The sequence below is a fragment of the Triticum aestivum genome, chromosome 3A, assembly GCF_018294505.1.
Source record: "Triticum aestivum cultivar Chinese Spring chromosome 3A, IWGSC CS RefSeq v2.1, whole genome shotgun sequence".
Classification (NCBI taxonomy): Eukaryota; Viridiplantae; Streptophyta; class Magnoliopsida; order Poales; family Poaceae; genus Triticum; species Triticum aestivum.
The window spans coordinates 45,842,262-45,856,510 of NC_057800.1; the positions used below are offsets into that span (position 1 = coordinate 45,842,262).

General features: G+C 44.2%; 1 protein-coding gene across 5 annotated transcripts; it reads left to right on the top strand.

The window, feature by feature from the left end:
- The first annotated feature begins 2,273 nt into the window (after positions 1-2,273).
- LOC123060139 (E3 ubiquitin-protein ligase PRT6) lies at positions 2,274-13,564 on the top strand. 5 transcript variants are annotated; one of them, XR_006427797.1, is made up of 19 exons: positions 2,274-2,730; positions 3,130-4,227; positions 4,743-5,968; positions 6,046-6,186; positions 6,769-7,012; positions 7,098-7,859; positions 7,992-8,186; positions 8,349-8,974; positions 9,272-9,323; positions 9,401-10,028; positions 10,288-10,496; positions 10,578-11,113; positions 11,222-11,326; positions 11,420-11,486; positions 11,594-11,671; positions 12,363-12,431; positions 12,516-12,620; positions 13,168-13,270; positions 13,358-13,564. XR_006427797.1 is itself a non-coding variant. In XM_044482713.1 (18 exons), the coding sequence occupies exons 1-17, from the start codon at positions 2,653-2,655 to the stop codon at positions 12,588-12,590; spliced, it is 6,189 nt and encodes a 2,062-aa protein (XP_044338648.1). In that variant the 5' UTR covers positions 2,274-2,652; the 3' UTR covers positions 12,591-12,620; positions 13,358-13,564. The 5 variants fall into 5 exon arrangements, 1 of the variants encoding a protein (XP_044338648.1); XR_006427798.1 differs by having other exon boundaries at positions 13,367-13,564; XR_006427795.1 differs by having other exon boundaries at positions 13,183-13,270.
- The last annotated feature ends 685 nt before the right edge of the window (positions 13,565-14,249 follow it).

Sequence of the window (14,249 nt, forward strand, 5' to 3'; positions counted from 1 at the left end):
TATAGATATTTTGAGTTTATCACTTTAGCATAGCGGACGGCTAAAGCGTGCGGAGAATGTCAAGAGAGGTCGGGGTAGACCGAATTTGACATGGGAGGAGTTCGTTAAGAGAGACATGACGGATTGGAGTATCACCAAAAAACTAGCTATGGACAGGGGTGCGTGGAAGCTTGCTATTCATGTGCCAAAGCCATGAGTTGGTCGCGAGATCTTATGGGTTTCACCTCTAGCCTACCCCAACCTGTTTGGGACTAAAGGCTTTGTTATTGTTGTTGTTGTTGTTGTTATTGTTGTTTGTTGTTGTTATTGTTGTTGTTGTTGTTGTTGTTGTTGTTGAGTTTATCACTTTAATTTTGACTAATAAATAATAAATGCAAATGTTTGCATACCAGTGGCCATCGACTCCGTGACGTCATCCCTAATAACTTTAGTGAAGGGGCTCGAACCAAATTCGTAACGGACAAGCGCCGAAATCTAACCCCATCTGTTTGCACTATATTTTTTCGAGAAACTTTCAATATATTGATCTTCAGTCATGGCAGTACAGCGAACACCAGAAATAATAATAAAAATATATCCCGATTCATAGATCACTTAACGACAAATACAAGCATTGAAGCGAGCCGAAGGCGCGTCCCCGTCATCGCCCCTCCCTCGCCGGAGCCGGGCACAACTTGTTTTAGTAGACAATCGGGAAGTCGTCGTGCTAAGGCTCCATAGGACCAACGCACCAGAACAACAACCGCCACTAACGAAGAGAAGCTTAGACCGAAAGGATCCAACCTGAAGACGCATAAACAAAGACGAATAAAGACCGGATCCGAGCAGATCCACCAAAGAGAGTCAACGACCGAATCTCGCGAGATCCGTCAGAGACTCACCTCCACACGCCCTTCAATGATAATAGACGCACCACCTGAACGGGGCTAGGCGGGGAGAACCTTATTCTATCTTCAAGAAGTCACCGCCGTCTCGTCCCCTGAGCATGACACAAACCCCAAGAAAACTTGAAGAAGCACCTAAAAACGGAGCCCTCTCGTCGGCAAGGGCCGGGATCCACTGCGCATCCATGGCCCTAAAGCCACAGAAGACATGGCAGATCGACGCCGCTGCCGCCGAGAGGCAGGAACCCTAGTCATCTTTCCTTGGAGAAGAGACGCGGAGACAACACCGCTCCGATTTGGACGGAAGTTGTTTCTGCACCTAGAATTAACAATGCGTTCCGTTTGCATTGCGTGAACTTACTACCACTACACCACATCATAGTATGCCGCTTGACGAGAGATGGTGTTCTATTTAGCTATATTTACATTTAAAACTATCAAAGAATTGGTTTTTTAAATACACCAATCACATCATACGGCTAAGAAGTTGATCACCTCTTTCTTTCCCCTCTCGCAAGATGACCAAGGCAAACGCTCCATCCTTTCGATCGTCATAGGTGAGCCCATGAATTCACCTCCCATTCGTCAGCTGGGGAACCATGGTGCCTCGACTACGGTTAGTTGGTAGGTTAGGGTTTTTAGTCTCTCCTGAGTAGTAACCCTATTTTTCAGGATTTTTTTTGACAGAATTTTTCCTCCTTTATTCACTTATTAGCAAAATAGTGGCATCGTTTACAAGTAACAGAAGCAGTACATCCCGATGTCGAATCCATCCTGATAGAAGGTGGAGAGAACTTAACTATCCAAGCGAGTTCATGAGCTGCTTTATTCCTCTCTCTATTACAATGGTCATAAATTACATGGTTAAAATCTGACGACATAACATAGCAATCATCAGTAATTGCACCTGCCACCGTAAGAGGAGTTGCCTGCTCTCAAAGCTTCCACGACCTCCGTGCAATCCGAGTTGATCACGATCTTGCTATTTTCCAGGACTTTAATAACGAAGGGTAGTAACAATTTTTAAAGTTTCCGAACTTTAAAAATCGACATTAACAATTTTTAAAATCCCAAAAAATCGACTCTCTCTAAGAAAAGTTCGGAAAAATCAGGCACCGATTTGCGAGGACGACCCAAGAGCCAACTGGCCCGATCAAATCAGAACAGCGAACGACCAGCGATCCCTTCCGACAGGTGGGCCCACGCAGCAGCAGCAGCCCCGAGGCCGCACGTGACAGCCCCCCCGCCTCTCCACCGATCGCCGCCACCCGGGCCCCGCACCGCACCCATCACACATCCCCGGGCCCACCCGCCCCCCGCTCCGCCATTGCCCGCAGCAGCAGTAGCGGGATAAGCACGCACGCACGGCAGCAGTTCAGGATAAAAAAAAAGATTACTTCCTCCCCAGGACAGGACAGGAGGAGGCGGAGGGCGAATCGTCCCGTCTCGTCTCGCCTCGCCACTTCTTCGTCCTTCCTCCCATCGCATCCCATCCCTGCGCCCGAGTTATTTATAAATACGCAGACCCCAATCGCGCCGGGTTTCGCTAGGGTTCGCGAGATTTCTCCTGCTGCCGCTGCTGCCGGGGTCTGCTCCTGTCGCCGGTGGCCGGAAGCGGTTGGATCGATCCGGGCGTGCGGGGAGTGAGGTGAGGTGAGGGGGGATTTGCGCGTGCGGCGCGGGGTTCCGGAGGGGGCTCGATTCGGCGAGGCTGGGGCGTGGGGGCGGGCGGTCGGGCCACTGGACCTGCGCCCACTGGCTGCGGGCCATGGCCGGGATCGACGGCGCCGGGGACGCCTCCGCCGCGCGGCTGCCCGAGTTGACGCCCGCGGAGCGCGTCGAGCAGGTGCGTCTCCCCTGCTCTGGTCTCCTCTGATCTAATCTAACCACCCCTGGCGGCGGTTGCCTGCCTGTTTGTGCCTCTGCCCGTGCGCTCCTCTGTTTTTCTCTTGTGCCGTCGGTTGGTTATCAGTCCCGTGGTTCTCCGAGCCGCGAGGGTTCCATACATAGCCAGCGCGATTCCTTCCCTGATCGCTGGGACGGCTCGCGATTCGCGTCTGTGGAATCGGTCCATGGCCGTGCTTACTGGCCGATGCAGTAGGGCATTGGGAATTTTTGTGTGCGAATGACCAAACTGTTGCAGACTTTTATTGAAAGTTTCGATGATTCAGTAAGGTATAGTACAACTGTTTGCAAAATCCTTCAACTTTGCTAATGTAGTGGCATTGTGTTGTTCCCCCTGCAGAAGCTGATCGCCTGTGGAGTTCCGGAAGAGCAGCTGCGGGAGGACCACCAGGAAGGCCTGCTCATGTACTTGGAGGAGCACGCCGATAAGATTTCTGAGGTCACGGCGGCCATCTTGTCAGCGGGCACCGACATATCGGAGGCCCGCAAGTCCTTGAAGAAGGATGAAGACAGCAGCGGCGGCAGCGACCGTGATGCGTACAGCGAGAGCTTGTCGTGGTTGCAGTGGATGATGTTCCGCAACGAGCCGGATGCAGTGCTTGATGACATGGAGCATAGCAGCGCGGGAGAGCGTGCTGTCTGCGGGTCTGTCTGGGGGCAGAACGACCTCGCTTACCGCTGCCGGACCTGCGAAAACGACTCCACATGCGCCATCTGTGTTCCATGCTTCCAGAATGGTAACCACGAGGATCATGATTACTCCATCATGTATACAGGTGGTGGATGTTGTGACTGCGGGGATGCTACTGCCTGGAAGCGTGAAGGGTTCTGCTCGAGGCACAAGGGGGCTGAACAGATTAAGCCTCTTTCCGAGGAGCTTGCGAGCTCTGTGGGGCCTGTGTTGGATGAGCTCTTGCTCTTCTGGAAGGAGAGGATTTGTCTGGTGGAAGCCCCAACTCGGAAGGCTGACGAGGGTACCCCCTGCAAGAGTGTTGCTGAGGAGTTGACGACTTCTATTGCTGACATGCTGCTTCGCTTCTGCACCTCTAGTGAAAGTCTTCTTAGTTTTGTGTCCCAAAGGATCCGTGAGTCACCAGATCTCTTGGATGCATTGACGAGGGCGGAAAGGTTGCTGGACAAGGAAGTTCTGAAAAATTTGCATGAGCTGCTATTGAAACTTATCACTGAACCAGCTTTTAAGTACGAGTTTGCCAAAGTTTTCATACAGTACTATCCTGGTACATTTTCTCAAGTTATTAAAGGGAACAATGATAATCTGCTGGACGAGTATCGACTGATACCGACCTTTTCTGTCCAAATATTTACCGTGCCTACGCTGACTACAAGGCTTGTGCGGGAGCACAATTTGTTGGGTATTCTTCTTGAATGTTTGACAGTTCTATTTCTTTCTTGCGTTGGTGAGGATGCTCATTTACAGGTATGCTTGACTTCTTTCCGTCGCTCAAAAAATTAGATGTTTATGCTTTACCCAGTAACTGTACACTGATGGGATATTATTACTTTCCAAGCATAATTGCTGTATTTTTTCAAAGCTGTTGGTACAATTCGCGCCGAACATATTTCTGTTATCCGTTAATTGTATAGCACTTATAACTCAGTAACAGGGCATAGGCCCTGAATGTTGGCTTGTCATAAACATCAGCGCACCTATCATCTCTCCAATTATTGCATAAGTAAAGAGATAAATAGCATGCCAACATACTTGGATTACTGGGGGTGGATGATCAACGTTTAACAGAAATATGTTCAAACACTTCAGGGCAATATTTTTGTTGGTTTTTTAAATGTGTGTATGCTAACAGATCCCAGAAAGATTTTGGTTTCACTTTGGTGTTCTGCCGCGATGTATATAGCTACTTAATATATTGTGATTAGTACAGTGTAATGTGATTTCATATGGTCACAGGAATATTTTCACTTTGTTATTTGCAGACAAGCAAATGGGGAAATTTGTATGATTCTTCTCTTAGATTATTGGAAGATACACGCTATGTCGTGAGCCATGAGGAGGTTTCCAAGTATGTTGCTTATGAGAGGCCTGATCTAACAAGGTCATGGATTAAGCTATTGTCACTTGTGCAAGGAATGGATCCTCAGAAGAGAGTGACAAGTATTCATGTTGAAGATGAGAATGAGAATCTAGCTTCGCCTTTCATGCTAGGACATTATCTTGGGATCATTCAGAATCTTTTGATGAAGGGAGCCTTTTCTTCTCCTGGGCAACAAGAGTCAACTGATGTTACTGTATGCTCCACTGCGATAAAAGGCATGGAAAATGCCGAGAATCAGCGTCATGCTAAAGTTGGAAGGGTGAACTTGGTATGCAATTCAAGTACCAGAGAGAGTTCTTCGAGCAGTGAATTACCAGCACCTGCTACCTGTTTAATTCGTCAGTGCTTGAAAGCTATTGAGAGCTGGCTGGAACCGGGTCCTCGGAGGAGAAAGTTGTCGTCCCTCGATGCTAGCAGCACTGATGCTCGCAATTTTCTGGCCTTGCTTGAAGACACTTTGACTATTAACAAAGGTGGATCAAGTAAACAGATTGGTGATGTGGGCATGAAGGTGAATGAAGGATCCCAAATAGACGATGCTGCAGATTATCATGAAGTGGTCGGTTCTCCTGCCCAAGAATCCGACGACATGATGCTGATAGATCAAGTAGGATCGCCTCAGGCTGGAAATGACGCGGGCAAGGGAAAGATGAACGAAAGTAGCAATGGATTAGATGTACAATTACACTCTGAAAATGCCATTTCTGTTGCTCTGACCGATGGCAGCCTTCTATACGCTCACCCAGATTCAAGAATTGATGAACTAGGAATACTGAACATGACAAGCTGGCCTCGTGTTGTCTTTGATGTCGGTTCACAAGAAACATCTTTTCATATCCCATTACACCGTATGCTTTCTTTACTATTGCGTAAAGCAATGAAGAAATGTTTCGGAGAGGATGCCAAACCAGAGGAATGTTCAGTTGTGCAGTCCAAGGAGTTTTTCTCTCAGGTACTTGGAGGTTTCAAGCCTTATGGGTTTGCTTCAATTGTAATGGAGCATCCATTAAGAGTGAGAGTATTTTGCGCACAAGTGCGTGCTGGAATGTGGCGTAAGAACGGAGATGCAGCTATACTGAGTGCTGAGTGGTACCGCTCTGTGCAATGGTAATTTCTTTGCTCACCTCAAATAAATTGCTATTCAACTAACAGTCCTGAAGTTATATTGTTACCCATCTTTCCAGGCTTGAACAGGGCTTGGAGTCGGATCTGTTTCTGCTGCAATGCTGTGCTGCATTATCTTCTCCAGAGTTCTTTGTGAAGACCATTCAAGAAAGATTTGGTTTGTCGAATTATATATCTCTGGTTCTCACGGAACAGAATGAGTAAGCCCCAAGTTGTTCTATAATGACATCAACTTCTATTTCTGTTAACATATTGCTTCCTTCAATTTTCGGTGGTACATGTATGTACTTTTTGTGTTGATAATCCAGTCAACTGCTTGTTGTCACTACTTGCCACATGAACGTTTTCATTGATCACATAAGTTAAAAATGACTTAAACCCTGCATTCATCTACATACTTGTGTAACCATGTATTACTCTATTTTATATTCTGGTCTTGTGGAGTATGCTCAGTTTTATCTTCATTGATCTATTTCTGTCATTACCACTAAGCTATTGTCGTTAACCATTCCATTTGATTGTTCTTTTGTGACGGTGGGAAGTACACAGCTTGTCACGCTGTGATATATTGAACTCTTTTAAGTTTACTGTGTCTTTTTTTAGTTGCGCATTTGAGTGATGTTCAGGTCAACTTTTTTTTGTTTATCATATGATGACACAACAGCTTTAGGCAACATCTCCTTGTTGCTTCTGTGCATTTCCTGTCAATGTTTTCATCATATCCAGATTATAATAGTTTGCCTGGTCAGTTTTGTTAAATGCTGATTTTTTATGTCTTTCAGATATGAGCCAGTTCTGATGCAAGAAATGCTAGTTTTTCTTATACAACTAGTCAAAGAACGCAGATTTATTGGGCGTTCGACAGCAGACAACTTGAAGAGAGAATTGATTTATAAATTGGCTGTTGGAGATGCCACCCATAGCCAGATTGTGAAGTCTCTTCCCAGGGACCTTTCGTCAAGTGACCAACTTCAAAGTGTTCTAGATTCACTCGCAGTTTACTCTAATCCATCTGGAATGAAACAGGTTTTAATCCTTGAAATTGTATAACATGCTTCAGCGATTCCTTCTTTACATTTGAATGCATGACTAATAAGAAAAATTATCACAGGGCAAGTGTGTGCTTCGCAAAGCATTCTGGAAGGAATTGGACTTGTATCACCCGCGCTGGAATTCCAGAGAAATACAGATTGCTGAAGAGAGATATTACCGTTTTTGCAAAGTTTCTGCTCTTAACGCTCAACTACCTCAATGGACTCATGTTTTTAGCCCTCTGCGCAGTATTTCTAAGATAGCCACCTCCAAAGCTGTCCTTCAAATTGTTCGTGCTGTTCTCTTCTATGCTGTTTACACCGAAGCATCATCGGTATCACGTGCCCCGGACAATGTTCTTGTGATGGGTTTGCACCTTCTTTCGTTGGCACTTGATATATGTGAATCAGAGAGTCAAATGTATGCAGACAAATATGGGATGGACATAGTGCAGCATGATGCTGAATCATGGGTTGTCCTGTCATCGTATGCAGAAGAGACTTTTCCCATATTGACCTACTCTACTGAATCAGTCTCTCCAGAGTCTGACAAAGTAAAGAATGAGAGCATGCTAACCTTGCTTGTTTCACTAATGCGCAAGTACAACGAAGAGAATGACAGCACCTTTTCTGGATCCAAGTACTGCAATGTTCCATCTCTAGTTGAGAGTTTGTTAAAAAGATTTGCCAAGTTAAGTAAGCAGTGCATGTCTACATTAAGAGAAATGGCACCGCAAGTAGTTCCATCTATTCCGGATCATGGTAGCACTAAACAGAATTCTGGATCTCCAGATCTAATGGACAAGAAGGCAAAAGCGCGCCAACGTCAGGCCGCAATCATGGTAAATGCTTAATTAAAAAAATTATCTATATATTCTCGAGGCATCTTGAGTTTCAGCTTTCGTCAAATAAATTGTTTGGATGGACTTACAAAACCTGGGCATATAATTTTTCGTATCTAATCTGTATGTCAGGCAAAAATGAAAGCAGAGCAGTCAAAATTTGCTGAAAGTATGAAGGCATCAGAAAATGAAGGGCATCCTGATGCAACATTTGAGCCAGATGCATCCAGTTCAACTGCCGTTGCCTCTGAGGAGATACGACCAGTTTGCTCTCTATGCCGGGATTCGGATTCCAAAAGTCCACTCTGCTATTTGATTCTTCTTCAGGTAATAATCCTTGACTTGACAATGGTGATTCTCTTTTCTGTAGTAATTTGTCAACATAAAGTACCTTCCTATGTCCCATGTGCAAAAGCATGGCAATTGGACTGGAAATTTTCTGTTATGTTATGTTGGTTGTATAGTATTCTTACTTGTTCTATAATCTAGAAATCTCGGCTTGCAACTTTTGTTGAAACGGGCAATCCCTCCTGGGATAATTTGAGCCAATCAAAGAAGACATCTGGGTCCATCAGACGGGAAAAATCAACTGATTCCTCGGGTGCTGGGTCTTCTAGTTCAGAGGAACTTGTCAGGGATACAACGATAGAACCTTCCTTTGAATTAGACAGCATGGAAGTTGACGCATTTCTTGATTTCTCAAATGAGCAACATCCACTGATTAGATATATATCATGTTTCCCAAGTGGACGCTGTACTGGCAATGCAGATGACAATATCTCCCTTGAGACAATTGAGGCTGCTGTATACAAGTCTATCGTAAATGATCTGGCTGGCATTCAAGGTGGTGAGCAGAGTTTGTCTACTTCAAATCTCACAGCTGGCTCCAAGACAAGCACAAGCCCTAAAAGTTCTGTTCTGGGAACATATGTTACTTGTCTTTCAACAAAATACCGTCTTTCTTCTTTCTGTGATGTAGCCTCCAAATCTTCTGCCCCAGTAACAATAAGAAACAGATTTGGTCCTGTTGATTGTGATGGCATCCACATCTCTTCTTGTGGACATGCTGTACATCAAGAATGTCATGATCGATATTTGTTTTCCTTGAAACAAAGGTATGCTGCACGGTTTCCATTCAAATCCCTTGAATTCATTCTTATAAAGTTCAAATAGGATTCACTATTTCATATTGTTCCTTTGAGTAATTTTCTGTTTGAATTGGCATCTCACAGTTATCCATACAAATATAATAAGCATGAGTTGTCTTTGATCCAACCAATTCAGACCATCCGAAAAACATTATTAATCCAATGGAGCCTCCATTAGTGGTTGTCTTATGATGGCTTCTCACACTTCTCTTGATTGAATCTACAATTTCAGTGCAGCAACTTTACTTTTTTGTTTCTTGACAGATATATCAGGAGACTAGGTTTCGAAGGAGGTCAGATTGTCGATCCTGATCTGGTATTTTCTACTGATGCATTAGACACTTTTGTCTTCTTTCTTTTGCTAATTCTGTACTTACACCTAGCTTTGTACAGGGAGAGTTGCTGTGTCCAGTGTGTCGCAGATTTGCAAATTCCATTCTTCCGGCATCACCGGATTTCTCTGGTATAACTAGGAAGGCGATGCCAACTGCTCAAACCATGCCTACTGAAGCTGCTGCAACTATACATAATTTACAGTTCCCTCGCGCACTGGCCCTCCTTGAAAGTGCCAGAAAAATTGTTGGACAAAGCACATTTCTAAAAGCTTTTCCTGGGAATGTGAATGACACTGCGGAGCCAGCTTTAGATCCTTCCCTTCGAAGACTCACTATGCTTTACTATCCTCGCAGCAAAAGCAGCTTTTCAGCATCTGAAAGGTTAAGCCCATCCTTGTTTCTCTGGGAAACACTTCGGTACTCTGTCGTTTCAACAGAGATTGCTTCTCGTGATAGAATGTCAAGCTATTCTACTCAATCGAAGTCTTGCTTAGAATCTCTGCGCAGTGAATTGAATTCATCGAGTGGATTCATATTGTCTCTATTGTTTCGTGTTTCTCACTCTGCACGTGTTCTGAACCGCCGTGAGGTTCTTCTGAGATTTGAAGGTATCCAACTGTTAGCAGGGTCTATTTGCTCTGGTATTTCTGGCGATAAAGATCTTTTGGATGCTACCAAGCGAAAAGGTATTTAGGGCACCTTGGCTCCCTTTGTACAATCTTCATACCGCAAGATTTTTTCCAGTGTTGTTTCTTAGTACTCACCTACTATAGCTATCATGGTAAATTATATAGTTACTAAAAAGATCAGATGGGTAACTTGTATGATGTACCTAATTTCGTGTTTTTGGATCTTGTTTACTGGAAATTCAAATCACTATAACTTGCATGTGCAGGAATATACCATATTTGTGTATCCTCTTCCTCACATTTCCGTTTTTGATAGGCACTTCGCTACCTATGGTTGACCCGGAAAGTGAGGGTGAAATATTTCCTGATATTCAATTTTGGAAGCAATGTGCTGATCCAATCCTTGCTCAAGATCCATTTTCTTCATTGATGTCAGCACTTTTCTGTCTACCTGTTGAAGTTTTGACATCCACAGAATTCTTCATCCCTATTGTTCATCTATTCTACATTGTTTGTGTCATTCAGGTATACTGTTCTGCAATCTCCCACCACCTACATATTTCTGTTATGGTGTATTTCTCTGTTAACATATGCATTGTGCTGTAGGCACTAATAACATGCTATCGGGAAGAAGCCTTTGACAGATCAAACTTCCGTAACTGCCTTCTCAACGATGTTTGCCAGGAGATGTCAGGATATGATATTGCTAGAGAATATTTTGTATCTAAGCACATCGATCCCTCCTGTGATCCAAAAGATATGGTACGGAGATTAACACATCCTTATCTTCGGAGGTGTGCATTGCTTTGGGAGCTGCTAAAATCCTCTTCCTCAGCACCCTTATATGACAGTTCCAATATTTGGGAAGGGTCACATCTTCACTTAGATAGTAGCACAGCGGAAGGCAATTCTTCACTGGCAATTGAGCTGGATGGAATACGAGAACTGGAACACCTCTTTCAAATTCAGCCACTGGACCTGATTCTCAAAGATGAGTGTGTACATATGCTTGCCTTAAGATGGTCTCAACATTTCTGTGAAGACTACAGATCTCGCAAGTATAGAGGCATCCTCTTTTCTACCCCCGCGGTCCCATTCAGGCTGATGCAGTTACCACCTGTCTACCAAGTTCTCCTAGAAAGGTTTAGTTTGAATCTTCTAAGTTTTCTGGTCTGTGTACGTGTGTGTTCAGTGGCTTCAGGAGCTTGACTTTGGTTTGCAACTTAACATCTTACTCTTTTGTCCACCAGATATGTCAAGATGCAATGCCCTGATTGTGGTTCAGTGCCTGATGAGCCAGCGTTATGTTTGCTTTGTGGCAAGCTATGTTCACCTAGTTGGAAACCATGCTGCAGGTGAGTGTTTCAGCTTTTGTACTCCCCACTCCACCAATGTTTGTTCTTCTGTAATTTATGAAATGTTAAACCTGTTCTTTTTCTAATGTTTAGGGCTGGTAAATGCCTAAATCATGCGTCTCAGTGTGGTGCTGGTGTTGGCATATTTCTTTTGGTGAGGGTATGTGTCACATCATCCCTCTTCATCCGATGAAGTTGCTGTCACATTTTCTGCTCTTTTTTGTGATATGAAAAGATCTTGTCGGTTTTGATAGTTGCTCTTTGCAGAAAACAACAATCCTGTTGCAACGATCGGCTCGTCTTGCATTTTGGCCATCTTTGTACCTTGATGCTTTCGGTGAGGAGGTATTGGACTTCCTAATGAACATTTTCATTTAATACTTGAGCCTTTTTTCAGCCACTCTGGATATACTGTATTTCATCCATGTATGATTCCATATCAGTACCTGCTGCCAAATCAACTGAAGAACATAGGCAATGTAGTATATCTGTTACTGAATTAATGTGAGGAACCGTCTCCACCAAATAATCGAGTGAACTGACCAACCGATATTTTTTTCAACTGAAAACTGACCAACCGATATTTTTTTTGACTGAAAACTGACCAACCAATATAGCTGCCGGGTCCATGAGGGACGCTGTCAAAGAATCCGGCGACACTTAGACTGCAGTCTGCTGCACCACCACCATCCTAGAATATGCACCATGATATGATGCAAATATGATTTAACCTAATCACACAATAGTTGACATTGAGGGTTTGAGCATTGCATGTAGAGTGAATTGTGTGAACTGCCACAGACTTAGCCGTAAATCTTTTGAAGCATATCATGGTGTTCCATTTCCTGCCTACAAAAAGAGAAATGGTTCTCTCATGATACAAAGCTATGAAGTATGCAACACCTCGTGATAGTATGCGCTGCCAAGTGGTGCACCAAACAAATGATATGACCAAAGGCTGTCGGGATTTTTTGTTTTTGTTTTTTGAGCTACCTTGTACCCCTTGCTTATGCATGTATGTACCTTTTGGATGCAGGATCATGAAATGCACAGAGGAAAGCCCTTGTATCTTAGCCAAGAAAGATACGCAGCCCTGACATATCTGGTAACAGTCTCCTTTGCTTATCCTCTATATTTTTCAAGGATCTACGTTCAAGATGGGATAACATGTTCTCTTTTGATTTGATAGGTGGCATCTCATAGCCTTGACCGGACTTCTGAAGTTCTGCGGCAAACAACCATCAGCTTTTATACATCCGATTAAGTGCATCGTTTTGAGGAACAATGCCCAAAGGTTTGGACAATGTTTGTTTTTATCATGGAATACTTGGAAGTGCTGTGAAGCATTGTATGTTTTCCAGGATTAAGATAACTGGCATATCACCGCCCTGCTGTTACTATTACCTCCCTCCCAAAAAGCTTTTCTTAAATTTGTCTAGATACAGATGTATCTAGATACGTTTTAGTGTTAGATACATGTGTATTAGACAAATCTAAGACAGGCTTTTTGGGACGGAGGTAACATTCCTCTACTTACTGTTATAGTCAAAGCATATGGGTTCAGAAACTATTTTTTTTACAACAGAGCTCATACAGTACTACATGACAAGAAAGAATATGGTTTGACATAGTCAGGTACTCCCTCCGTAAAGAAATATAAGAGCGTTTAGATCACTAAGTAGTGATCTAAACACTCTTATATTTCTTTATAGAGGGAGTAGTTTGCAATGTTATATTTCATATCGTTGCCTGTTATAGGCTCATATTATATATCCCCACCGTTTATGTCTGCATTTCTTGCTGCGGTACGAACCATGGTAACCATGTTGATCTTTGTGTAGCTGTTTTATTGACAGGATCATGTGATGTGCATATTTTCTGGGAACTGTCATCTAGCTTCATATTCATGCTTTCCAGTGATAGCGAATTGCATCCATTCCCAAGGTGATAACCACAGAATTTTGTTGTCCACAGCATGGCCACACATGTTTTCTCTTTGATTTCCCCTTTCTGAAACTTGTCTCATCTTAGGTGGCGCAGATTCTGCCAGACTATCAAGCCATGCGTCGGTGTTTCAGACCTCGTTCGCGCACAATGTACAGCGGTGCCTATGGTGCCCCTTTTTTCTTTCCTTGTTCTTTCTGTTAGCATGTGACCGGATGGTTGGTTGAACTGTTGACATTGTACAAATTCGCCGTGCGAAACTATCTGCAAGAAATGTAGGCTTTAAACTGGTAACTGCCGTCATTTGTAGTGTCATGCAGTATGCATCCCTTTTTATTTTTTTGCTTGAAAACCCCCCACTCACGCACAAAAAGAACAAACTTGAACCAAAGTAGATAAATCTGGGAATAGTATGTGTATATCCAGTCAAAAGGCAGTAACCCTAGTGATCTTATAAAATCTCAATTCTTCAAAAGTTGTAGGCAGGTGTCAACCAAAAGCATATAAAATGGGAAATGCTTGTGTTCACCCTACGGATCCCGTGCAATGCCGACCGCTTCAGTGGCCACCATCTGATCAAATTTTTGATCAGATGGGCTCAGGAGGGTTCTCCTCCGAGCCCATCTCCACCGCCGCCGCGGAGAGGAGCTCCCACCTCCGCTGCTTCCACACAGGCGCCACTGACCTCAAGCAGCCTCATGAGTCATGTCCTTGTGTCATCCGGTGGCTGCCGTTGGTCAGCCCCGTCGCGCCCCTACTCTTCCTTCTCGGGCTCCTTGCCATAATAATCTCTAGGATTTGCCTACTCTTCCTTCTACGGCTGGGCCAACCTGTGCCCTGGCCCGCCCATGCCATGCAAATTTCTCTAATATAGACCTCCTACTGGGCCATGAAATAATAACCTAGTAGTAATTTCCTTCAGCTATGGCCCACTGGCCCGCCCAACAATTTGGGTGAAGCTCTGCCACTGCTCCTTGCC

Excerpts from the sequence above, each read along its gene's own strand:
- LOC123060139 (XM_044482713.1), top strand. The coding sequence starts at position 2,653 with ATGGCCGGGATCGACGGCGCCGGGGACGCCTCCGCCGCGCGGCTGCCC. Across the intron at positions 8,187-8,348 it reads GCTATTTGATTCTTCTTCAG|AAATCTCGGCTTGCAACTTT; the intron begins GTAATAATCCTT and ends TCTATAATCTAG. Across the intron at positions 9,324-9,400 it reads AGATTGTCGATCCTGATCTG|GGAGAGTTGCTGTGTCCAGT; the intron begins GTATTTTCTACT and ends AGCTTTGTACAG.